Source organism: Rhincodon typus, chromosome 16, assembly GCF_021869965.1.
Source record: "Rhincodon typus isolate 14 chromosome 16, sRhiTyp1.1, whole genome shotgun sequence".
NCBI classification, from domain to species: domain Eukaryota; kingdom Metazoa; phylum Chordata; class Chondrichthyes; order Orectolobiformes; family Rhincodontidae; genus Rhincodon; species Rhincodon typus.
In genome coordinates this window covers 28,301,236-28,313,408 of record NC_063347.1, presented here as the reverse complement: position 1 = coordinate 28,313,408, position 12,173 = coordinate 28,301,236, and the positions used below count along the sequence as shown (strand labels likewise).

General features: G+C 37.6%; 1 protein-coding gene across 2 annotated transcripts in view; it reads left to right on the top strand.

Annotated features, from left to right (window-relative positions):
- Nucleotides 1–12,173, top strand: part of LOC109925951 (ERC protein 2) — a 591,163-nt gene that overhangs the window by 410,765 nt on the left and 168,225 nt on the right. For both annotated transcript variants that reach the window (XM_048606399.1, XM_048606398.1), the window contains exon 11: nt 10,175–10,310. In XM_048606399.1, coding sequence (XP_048462356.1) covers nt 10,175–10,310 — 136 coding nt within the window. The remainder of the gene's footprint in view (nt 1–10,174; nt 10,311–12,173) is intronic.

Sequence of the window (12,173 nt, the reverse complement as noted above, 5' to 3'; positions counted from 1 at the left end):
GAAGAAGGGTCCAGACCCGAAATGTCAGCTTTCCTGCTCCTCTGATGCTGCTTGGCCTGCTGTGTTCATCCTGCTGTACACCTCGTTATCTCAGATTCTCCAGCATCGGCAATTCCTACTATCACCTAAATAAAAAGGGTACCCTTTTTCTGAGTCTGCTGTCTCCATGTGTTAGCACTGTTACCCAGCGAACATTTTCATTCAACATAGGCAAGATCAGGGATTGAGCAGTAAATTGTCTTCTGCTACTTTTTACTTAGTTTACCACCACAAGAAAGATCACTAACTCTACAATGAACTTTGATCTTAAAGGCAATGAAGTTTTATTTGAGAGTAAAAGAACACACCTGTCATAGTAACATATTTTCTACAGTAGTTAACGTGCTTAACTAGCTTTTACCTTGGTAGAAGTGAATCATGGGTACTTTGAAACTGCCAAACTGTTATAAGCAATATTCTTGCAAAATAGTTTCTTCATTTACTTATTGGCTAGAGAAGTTTTCTGTGTCAATTATCTTGCTTCTGGGCTAAAGCTTCAAACAGATTTTCTGGTTTGAATAGGATAGCTTCTGAAATACCTACAATAAGTGTGCAGGACCAAGCAGGTTTTAAATAACTGTTTAATTCAAAAAAGCTGCTAAACACACATGACAGATGTTTGTGTTTGAATTGAGTCACTAAGCCCCTCCTTTTGAATATCAGGAACAGACTGAAATCTGTATCAGTTGTATTAGGTTAAGGTGGAACATGATTACTATGAGTGAAGCTGGCTTTAAATCCCTTGTGTATGTTTCAGAACTAAAGTCAATACTTTTATCTTGGACAAAAATACTTTGTTACCTGGTTAGTACACTTTGATCAATGTGCAATTTTTATCAGTGCTCAATTTCCTTTGGTATTTCTGTGCACATAGTGATGTAGCAGATCTAAATCTGTAACTCATTCACTATTCAATCACACTTCCTGTTTTATTTTATTTGCCAAATTGGATAAGTTTGTAATATTGGTTTATCTTTGCTCTAAGTACAATGTTATTTTGCTCATTAATGCTGTTCCTTTTTTAGCACTAAATTAATTCTCATGGATGTTGTCTTTTCTCTGAAATCTTCCTTTTGTGGCTTTTTGTTTTGTATTCATCAGCATTGACGTTCCATGTATACAACAAACCTACATATTTAACATTTGTGCATTTATGTTGTGAAACTCCCATGAAAATAGATTTGTCTGTGTGGATCATGTATCTCTTCCGGGCAAAATATTTGTTGGTTTAAAGGAAATGTTGTTCGTATCCTTGTAGTTCTGTGACTGCTTTAGCAATTTGTCTGCTTCCTAGAAGTCCTATTAACACCTCCCAAGGATGCTTATTAGAGCATTGAATCAATCAACAACATACACAGATTTCCTGATATTGGCAGTACCACAGGACAGGTGCCAAGTGAAGGATTTCTCCTACTTAAGGGAGAAGGGGAACAATAGGGGCGTAAGTTGCTTTGAACAATTTTGGTAACTCTCTTGACATTAAAGTAACGGAAGTTCTAATCAGCAAAGTGCAGCAGTTAAGAGACCTATGAGTCAACTTTAAAAGTAAATCAAAAACCCTGGGATGAATTTTACCAGAAACTGGCTGGTTGTTAATTTTGGAGATTTTCTGTGAGCTCTAGAGAGGTACCTTATGCTATTCTCTGCAGCTTACCTCACTAGCTTCGCACCATGCCTCTCCATGGCACTATGCTATTGTGTGGTCAGCCATGTTGGAAGTATGAGCCAAAGCCAGGGCCATCTGGCATTCTTGACACCGTTTTGAAAGCCCAACAATGCACCAGGTGAAGTGCTGCCATTCACAGTGCATGATGTGGGATAGGTACAAGAAAGAAACAGTTCCGAGGGCACATAGGTGGCACAGGTGATATTCCATTGCAAATACAAGCTCACATTTATAAATAATGGCCATTTTATGTCATCATTTGTCTGATGGGCAATCATTGTAATTGTAGCAAAAGAACCAACATACCCGGGTTACCCATCCTTCATGTATCCCATCTTTGAACCTAATAGGAAAATAATCGTACTCCTTTCTAACACCCAATACAGCATAACATATTTTCCTAGTTCAATGTGGGGGCATCACGTGCTGGAAGCCTTCAAACAGATAAAAAGTTGATTTGTATTAAGCAACAGCAAAAGCAAAGAAAAAGCAACAAAAACTACATTTGCTTCTGGGAACAGACAGGGACCACTTGCCTTTCAATCAACAATAGATTTACAGTCAGTGAATGATCGCTGCACCTAATTCACGTCTGTTGGAACTGGGTGTCAATCAGGTCATGGCTCTATCATGCTGGAGGTGATATTCCTGCTCGATGTCCTTATTGTCGTCCTCTGAAGACCACTGTTGCTGTCCTAGTTCTTTAGCATCACATCCTTTCTTTGCTTGCTGCAGATGTAGAGCACATACTAGGCCTGTGTGGTGCTCTCTGTCTTGGCTGGACTGTACTGCAAGGTGCCCAGATAATCCAAGCATTGGAACCTTATTTTCAGGCCTAATGTCTGCTTCGTGTTGGCCTCAGCCCCTGTATTGACATATTAGGCATAATTGTTGACGGTAGCACAGAAACCACTTTGTGAGGCATCACGCCCTTGAAACAAAACATAGGCTTGGAAATTCACAAGGATATAGGAATCATGACATTCCCACGGTACCTGTTGCAGACTTGTTGATGGATTGGAATCCTTTTCTGTTGCTGAAGCCTGCTGCATTATGAAATGGCTCTCTGAATGGTATGAGTTTATCATCTAATATGCCCTGCACTTGGGGAAGCCAGTTATGTTGGTAGAACCTACTGCCCAGGCTGCAAGCCTGATCTTGTCACGAGAGCTGTGATGAAGTGGTGAGATCTGGCACAAATTGCATCGCTAATAGCCTTGATAGATTTGTGGCTTGAGGGTTGTGAGATCATGCATAGCTATGCAGTGAATCCTTAGAGGCAACCAGCTGCATAAAGTACTACCTTCTCCTTGATGGCCACCATCCCCACATTCAGGTCAAAACCTGATTCCAGTTGCCATAGTTCTGTGACAGTGTCCCAGGACATTCTCAGTCTACAGCAGCATTGTGCTTCACTGATCTGGAGGAAATGGCATTGTGGATAAGAGATTCTGGACCTTGTGGGGGGCCCTTCAGCTGTAATCTCTTCATGGGCAAGCTGTTCAGAAGATGTTGGAGGTTGCTGTTGGGCCTGGATTTGCTGGTGCATTTGTTCTTCCTATATTTCTCTGCAACAATAATGTCTGCTGTGGCTGGATCCATTGCTTTGACTTCCAATGAACTGCATTGGGGGATATCAAAAACCAAGCATGTCCTTAGTAATGTGAGCAGTCAGTATTTGCATCATTCAAATGATAGTTTAGCATAGTTTTCCATACAATGGGAAATGAAGACCTCCAACAAGGAGGGCTTTAGAATGTTTCTACATGAGCCTTTCAAATAGCACCTTATTCTGATGAATGCAGCACAAGCTATGTCATGCAAATAAAATAAGAGATTGCAATTGCTGTATGGTCAATGATAACTTATCACTCCATCTCCCACATCATACAAGAAAGGCAGAATTGCATATAAGAGCATGTTGGTGAATACTTAGAGTTAACCTTGTGTAGCTTGGGAGATTTTTGACTGCCTGCAGTCTGTTGGTGCCACTTTCAAGGTTGCCTGTTACTATTTCTGTGTCACAGAGATGACAATGATCAATCTATAGTGACCAGTGACGCAATCAAGGTTGTTTGTAATCAAAATTTGTAATCTACGCAGTTTGACACTGCAAGTGTTTCGCATACAGGGTACTATGATTACAAATGTCTTCACTCCGTATTGTATAAGTGTCTGAATTAATGCAATTGCTCTTGAAAGGACCTCAACTAGTTTGCAAATATGACTCGCTTCCTGAGACAAAAAAAATGCTAACACTGTCCATTCTTAGACTGGTTGCAGCTATTTTCTATTTGCATGAGGATGGAAATCATTGCAGAATGTGCGTGGCACGGTGAATTACAGGCTCGGCCTGATTAGAGATATTGTGACGATACTATGGCTTTAAGAGGTGTGTTTTGTTCTAGTGTTTTTTTGTGAAGAGATTAAGACAGAGGTATTGAGTGGTCTGTTGCAAGCCAATAAAGTAAACAGCTTGAGAGGCCTTGCGTTTTCTTTTAAAAGTTGAAACGATGAGAGTAGCATGAACGGGTGGAGTCAGGCTCTCGCAGAACTGCTGTTTTTAGTTTAGCTTTCAGAGGTTGCTGGGGTTTTGAAGTTGGCTGTGGAAACTAGTTGCGAAAGCTGCTACGTCTCTCTGTGCTACAGCTAAACACTGGTGCATGCTGTCTCTACTAGAATTCTCTCTTGGTGTTCTTTTTTCCTGGATTGGAGAAACACTGTTTGAGAGATGATCTATTTTACTGAATTTGCCTTTGCCAAGGGTGTCTTTGTGGGATGTTACAATATTGGGGTAGTTGGTGTTTAATAGTTAATCAATTATTCTGTTAGGAGTTCCAGTAGCTTTAAAGTTAGACCATTTCTTCTTTCTTTTGTTTGAATTTTAACTGGAATAAGAAGCAAGTGTATTTTACTTAATGCTTAGTAGTGTAACCAATCAAATTACATCTGGAGCACAGTACTTCACATTTCATTTAAATAAGAAAAAGTTAGAGTCTAGGCTATCTCCTGGATACGTTTTGATGGGGTTTGGAGTGGTTTATAAGAACACGAAGTGCAAAAAGGCTAGACAAGGCAAGGCAGAGATGCAGTGTGTGTCCAAGTAGGTGAAAGGTGTGGGACTGCTTAGTTAGCAAGTAGCAATGCCCGAGATGCAGCTTGGTTCAATCTCACATTCACAATAGTTGCTCCAGGGAGTATATCAATTCACTCCCTATTTCAAAGTCATTCAGTGGTCCTTATTTATGTTTCCATCATAAATTCTTACATTCATTTTTATTATGGAAACAGTTACACAAACCTAAGACATCTTTTATTGTGCCCTCCTGGAAGTGTAGAATTTACAGTGGAAAATATTTACAGGAAGTTTGTAATAGCTTTTAATGAATTACTAATTAATATCCAGTGGTGTTGCACATGATAAGTCAGAGAATATAGTTTCCTGCTTACCCGTTTCTGTTAACACCATATTGTTTTAATTCTGTCTCTCATTTTTATGGTTAGGTTTGTCTGTCTTCCCAAGTCCCTGCACCATTCACAGCTACGAGGTTGGGAGAAAATCAATCCTTGGCAGTTTTCCTTCTAATTCTTATCCAACTTCTACCATCACAAGTAGTTCACTCATTAAATTGTTGACTTATTCATACTCCCACCTTTTAATATTCAGTCAGGGATGTGTGCTTTGCTATTTATCCCTATTTATTCCATCCCTAATGACTCTTGAGAAGGTTGTGATGAGCTGCCTTTTTGATTTGCTGCAGTCAGTTTGGTGTAGGGATACCTACAGTGCTGTCAGAGAGGGGTTTCCAGCATTTTGACCCAGCGTCAGTGAGGGAATTCTGATATGTTCCCATGTCATGATGGTAAGTAGCTTGGAGAGGAACTTGCATTGAAATGCAATGAGATCTGGACAATATCCAGGCTTGGGCTGGCAAGAGGCAAGAAACAAAGGTGCCACGCAAATGCCAATCTATGACCATCACCAATAAGAGACAATCTGAGCACTGTCCCTTGACATTCAGTGGTGTTGCCATCACTGCATTCCTCCACTATCAACATCCTGGGAGTTGTCATTGATCAGAAACTCGACTGGACTCACCACATAAACAGTGGTTACAAGAGCAGGTCATAGGCTATGAATACTGCACAAGGAAGTCATCTTCTGACTCCCAAAAGCCTGTTCACCATCTTCAACATACAAGGCACAAGTCAGGATTGTGATGGAATACTCCCCACTTGCCTGGATGAGTACAGCCCCAACAACACTCAAGAAGCTTGACACCATCCAGGACAAAGCAGCCCACTAGATTGGCACCACATCCACAAGCATCCACTCCTTCCACCACTGATGCTCAGTAGCAGCAGTATGTACTAGCGACAAGATGCACTGCAAAAATTCACCAAAGATTGTCAGAGAGCACCTTCCAAACCCACAATCACTTCCATCTAGAAGGACAAGGACAGAAGATAGATGGGAACACCACCACCTCCAAGTTCCCCTCCAAGCCACTCACCATCCTAACTTGGAAATATATTGCCATTCCTTCACTGTTGTTGGGTCAAAATCCTGGAATTCCCTTCCTAATGGCATTGTGGATCAACCCACATCAGGTGGACTGCAGTGGTTCAAGAAGGCAGCTCACCACCTTCTCAAGGGCAACTCAGGATGGGCAATGAATGTTGGCCAGCCAGCAACACCGTCATCCCACAAAATGAATAAAAAAAAAACCCATCTTCAACTCAGCTTGCCTTTTTTCCTTGCAAATTAATTTATGAATTAATTCTCCCCCCGCCCCACCATCTTTTTATCTTGACACACTCATCCCTACCTTGCACTTAGTATACATTTGGAGAGAATAAATGATAAAATGAGCAGCCGTAAGGTCCCTTCATTGTCAATCAGCATCCTTCTTCTCCACCCACCTCCTTTTTAATTTTTCTCTCTCACTCTTTTGCTGTCACAGTTTAACTTGTAAAAACAAAACCTAACTTGGATAAAATCTTCAATAATGTAAAATTAACGAAGGAAGTTTGAAGGACTATTAGAAAACAAAAGTTTGATATAGAGCCAAGAATGAGCTATTAGAACATAAAACCAATGTTTGGTCAAATAGTATCCTAAAGGAGGAAAGCGAGGAAGAGAGTTTGAGGGAAGAAATTCTGGAATTTGGTTTCTTTGCAGCAGGAAACACAGCCACAAAGGTGGAATGATTTTAAAATCCTGGATGCTCAATAAACTAAAATAAAATGGTACAAGCATAATTTTGTGCTTCCATTAGTGCTATAGAATCACAGAATCGTATATGTCATTTTATGAATCAATATATCTTTAGAACTCCTATTTTATATCAATAAAGGCTCTCAAGCCAAATCACCACATAAACAATTGAACAATTCTAAATCAATGCTGCAGCAAAATGTAATAAACAATTTCTATGCGGTTGTTGTTTTGCCTTTCTTTGATTTTCTTCCAATACACAATTGGAAAAACAACCGTTAAATGTGTATACTACTGAAGTTGGATGTATTTCTTTCCATCACTGTGGGTTGTTAACTGTTTCCTACAATGTTGGATGTACTGATCACTCGATCTGAAAAATTTTAGTTTCCAGTCTCAATAGAAAGTATTTTGAGAGATTCAACTTGCATTATTTTATTGTTGTGCTTCTGAATGATAATTAGCCATAGAAGAGGGTGACATGGAAATTTGAGTAGAACAAAAGAGTTGATTACAAAGCAGTAAATAATGTGCCATAATCTGGAAATTGAACAACTGTACTTTGCAAGTTGGCAACCCTTTTCAAACACCACTGGACTAAGGCCTGATTTGATTAATCTTGAAGGAAAGTATGAGAAATAACTGAAGAAAGTCAAAATGACTTGGAAGAAAATTCACACTTTCTTTTAATTTCAAGCAAATGAGAAAACAGTCACTTTGACTGCAATGTTTCCACCTTGATCATTTCTGTTCAGAACCTAAATTTGTTTTTAGGGTGACTATCCTGAAAACTTCATTTATTTATTATTCTTCAGATGTAATGGGAAGGGAAGGTGGTCTTCTAAATGGTAGTTGGCCATCATGATTGGGGAGAATTTATATTTATGAGTTCTTAAAACATTCCACTAATAGAAATTAAAACCAAGTATGGAGACTCTCCTTGTGTCTAAAGTATCAAAATGATCTGATTAATTTTCAAAAGGGCAGAAACATTTTTGTTAATTTCTACATTAAAACAATAGTGATGTCCCTAGGTATGGCTTTCACACTTCCATATGCCTTTCTGTAAGGGCCAGAAAATTACTGCAGTTAAGTTTTAACATTCTACTCGTCAAAACACTCACACTTATATTTATCACCTGTGATAGGCTTTCTTAACAGAAGTTCCTCTGATGAATTTTTAGAAGTATTACCTATGGTAGGAATTTCTGTCAACACTTCACGCTTGCTGGACTTACAGTCAATATGTGTACTCCTTCTAGGTGAACACTTAAGTGATAAATGTATTCTGTACCAGGCCAGATGGCATGCCAATAAACTGGAAGTCAGCACTTGCAATTCTGCTTCAGGCCTCCCAGCCCTTCTTGGAATAGACAGTGCTTCCATTGTAAATTATGCCAGTTAGGCTGACAAGGTTTTAACATCCTTTGGAAATTAAGCTATAATTTCATATTGGAATCTTAGTTAACTATCTACTAAACATTCTAGCAACTTTGATAGCTGACCTATGTCAAGTAAATGAGAAGTATATGTTTAAATGTATTTGAAGCCATCCAATTCATTCTTTAGCACACCTTGGAAAACTGAGTTGTAAGGTAAATTTAGACAGTTTACAGTTCACCAATTGAAAAATCCAGTGTTCTAAAATTATGCTGATTTGGTGCCGTGTATCTTGACATCCTTATTTTTGCACAAATATACATATTGCATTATATTTTCAAAACTTAACTGGTAGTGATGATAGTGTAAATTGAACTGAATTCTACTTCTAGCTCAAGCATGGATAAGAGAACCAATGGTCACTCAATTGATTGCCATTCAATGGCTTAGCCTGGGCACTTAATCCTATAGAAAAAAAACGTTCTTTTGTTTTTGCTGAATGTACAGGAAATTCTTTACAATCTTGGAAGTGCATGTTGAAAGGAAAACCTTTGTCCTCAGGTCAGCCACACTCCAGTGATGGCAAGATAGTAAACTGAATTTAATAGAATAAAAAGCACTCTTTTTTTGAAGTTTTATATCTAAAACTGGAAAAAGTTTTTGTCCCTAATTTAGATGCTATCACTTACGTAGTCTTAAAAACTCATGAAAAAGTACTTTTCTTTCCTTTGAAAAATACTTGCACCAACATAGTACTGATATGAAATGTTATAATACAGTGGATTAAGCAATACTTTGCATTTCTGTATCTATTTGCTGAAAAAATCCACTTTGTTTATGCTAATAATTAAATACTTAAATAAATCTTCCATGTGTTTTATGATTCCAACCATTGTGTTACATAATGTTTACATTAATGATTTGGATTTAAAATAACTTTCATCAGTTTAGTATACCCTATATAAATATATCAAATAGTTTGTGGATTCAGAATATTAGAACTGATACATTGAAAAGTAATTTGCAGTGTAATGTATAGTTTCGACATTTGACAACTTCAGTATGAACTTTCTTCCAATGTTTGTAGATTCTTTAGTTTGAATATGAGCAGTTAAACTTAAATAATGGTGTGTAAGATTTCTTTTAACAAAAACAGAAATTGCTGGAGGACCTTGGCAGCCTCTGTGGACAGAAAGCACAGTTAATTTTTCAAGTCCAGTGCCCCTTCTTGTTCTGAAGCAGTGTGATTAGACTCAAAACATTGACTCTGATTTCTCTCCACAGATGCTGTTAGACCAGTTGAGTTTCACCTGCTTTTTTATTTTACAGATCTTCAGAATCTACAGTTCTTTCTTTTGTTATAGCACCATCGATAGCACTGTTTCTTAAAATGTAAAGTAGTTGTGTAAATTTGCTACAAATATGGTGAATTGCACCAGTGAAAATGAGAGCTTTGTCAAATGCAGTACAAATAATGTGAACTTCTCATGAAGGATACTAAATTACAATATCAACCATAATTAAGAATATTCATTAACTGTTACCTTTTTTGTTTACTCAGAATATTCTATTTATTGTCTATAGTAAGAAAACACAAAAATACCATGCACTTCGATTGCAGCATTTGTGGAGAGAAAGTAGAGTTAATGTTTCAAGTCCAGTGACTCAAAAGTAACAAATTCCCAGAATGTTTGGTCTGTTCATGTATTCCTGCTGTCATCTTTAATGACATATTTGGAGAGGTAACTTTCTGAACTAATCAAAGCAACAGGTACAATGTGAAGTAGTTTCTGAAATTTTGAATGCATTGTGTTAACGAGTGGAAATGTGAGAAAATAATAACTTGAATGATTCTTATTTCTAATTTTTAGACAAGTAAAGGATCAAAATAAAAAAGTGGCCAACCTGAAGCACAAAGAGCAGATGGAAAAGAAGAAAAATGCACAATTACTGGAGGAAGCTCGTAAACGAGAAGACAACTTGACCGATAACTCTCAGCAGATGGAGGTGGGTTGATAGATATCCATTATCCCTGCCTCAGTTCACCTCATCTTTTCCATATATACACATCATTGAGCTCACAATGTGCATTTATGTTCACCAGATCCATGGACATTATTAATGGGTATAAGCTAGAGACCCAACCCAAGGAAATTTTTATTATGTACACAAGCCTACCTAAATTAAAGTACCTGAAACACATACAGAGGAATTTAATCCTGGAATGCTGGTTAAACATACAACTTAAATTTTCAAAGCATTTTGATGAAAATTAAGCCTTTTTTTTGGAAAGTTAGATGTTAGGGATTCTTGTGTCTGCCTTCCGCAATGATCAACAAAGTATTGGTGTGACACAACAAACTATAAAACTGAGCTTATTCTAGTGACAAGGTCCCTGGTCATTATTTGCTAATGTGATGCTCCCTGGTATTCTACAGTGTTTGAGCTCAGAAATATTATTAGATCTGGAGCACAGTAATGTAATGAGTTCTGGTGCAAGCTCTTCAAAGATCTGAGGAAGGTTGGGGAGTTTTATTGCAAGTATTATGAAGTTTTTTTTGTGTTCATAGATCAAATTTCAAAACTGTTGAGTATTATTTTGCAGTACAATTGTTTAAGGAGCGAATTAGAGATTATTTTCTGGTGTTAGCCGTATCCATTCTAGTAGGAGAGGGAAAGTCAGAAGTCTGGCTATTTAATGTAATGCTGATTGAACCACTTCACGTTATAGTAACAGAGCAGCTAACGTATGGGAGTTTCTAGTTTGCTGCTTCTTTACAAAGTTTTCATTTGTGATAGCAGCATTAAAATGTCCTTTACACCAGCTGGCTGAATGACCTATTTTTGTGCAGTAATCTGTGTAAGATTCCTGTGGCAAAATTAGGCCATTGTAATTTACTAATATCACTTGCTTATATTAACATTCTGTAACCTATAATGAAACCCAGCTATCAAGAGAGTTTTCTTTGCAGTCTTAAATGTAATGTTATAGCAAAGTGATGTAGAAAATATTTCCCCACCTTGGCCACACTGGACACAACCTGACAAATCATCATGATGTTGAATATCAAACAGGAATCAAGCTAAATAAGTGAACTGAAAACACATTGGATACAATTTTTCTCAAAATTTCAAATCAGGTGATTATAAGAGATGAATAACATCTATCATGTTAGATTACTTTTGTTTCCATGCTTAATAGGTTTGCACAGTTTTGATGTGTTATGTGCCAAGAAATTGAAATGTGTATCTGACTATGGTTAATATAAGAATATGGATTTAAAATGTATCTGAAAGTGTAATACTCTGTCTCAGTGCTTGATTTGCCTACTTAAGCACCATTAATATCTGTTCCATTTAATTTGTGTAGCGTGATTAACTTCTTTTTCTACCTCGCAAGCCAGTCGACTTGTGTTAGCTTGCAGCTATTTAACAAATGGACAGTCATGACAGAACTTTTAACAGGCATGGTTTTTCTCCACAGTTTAAAAATATGTTGAGCAGACTACAAGGTTTTCAACACTGGCTTCAGCTCTTCAATTTCACACTGCTTATTGATCACATTGTTTGTAGTTTTCTGCTAAAACAGTTTTGCATGTCATAAAGGCAAATGCCTTTTTAAATAAAGATACAAAAAATTAATGTGAGGGCAGATTTGAAAAAAAGTGCACTTTTACGGTTGTCCTACAGGATTTAACGGAGAACTAAAAATTTAATTGAAATTTCAGCTTGTTTGATTTCTAGTGATCATGTCTGAGGTCATTTCTAACAGTATTGCGAGTAGCACTCCCTTAAATCAGCTGTTTAGCATCTCTATGGATGGGACAGCTGAAAATCCATTCAAGGTGTATAGCTGGATGAACACAGCAG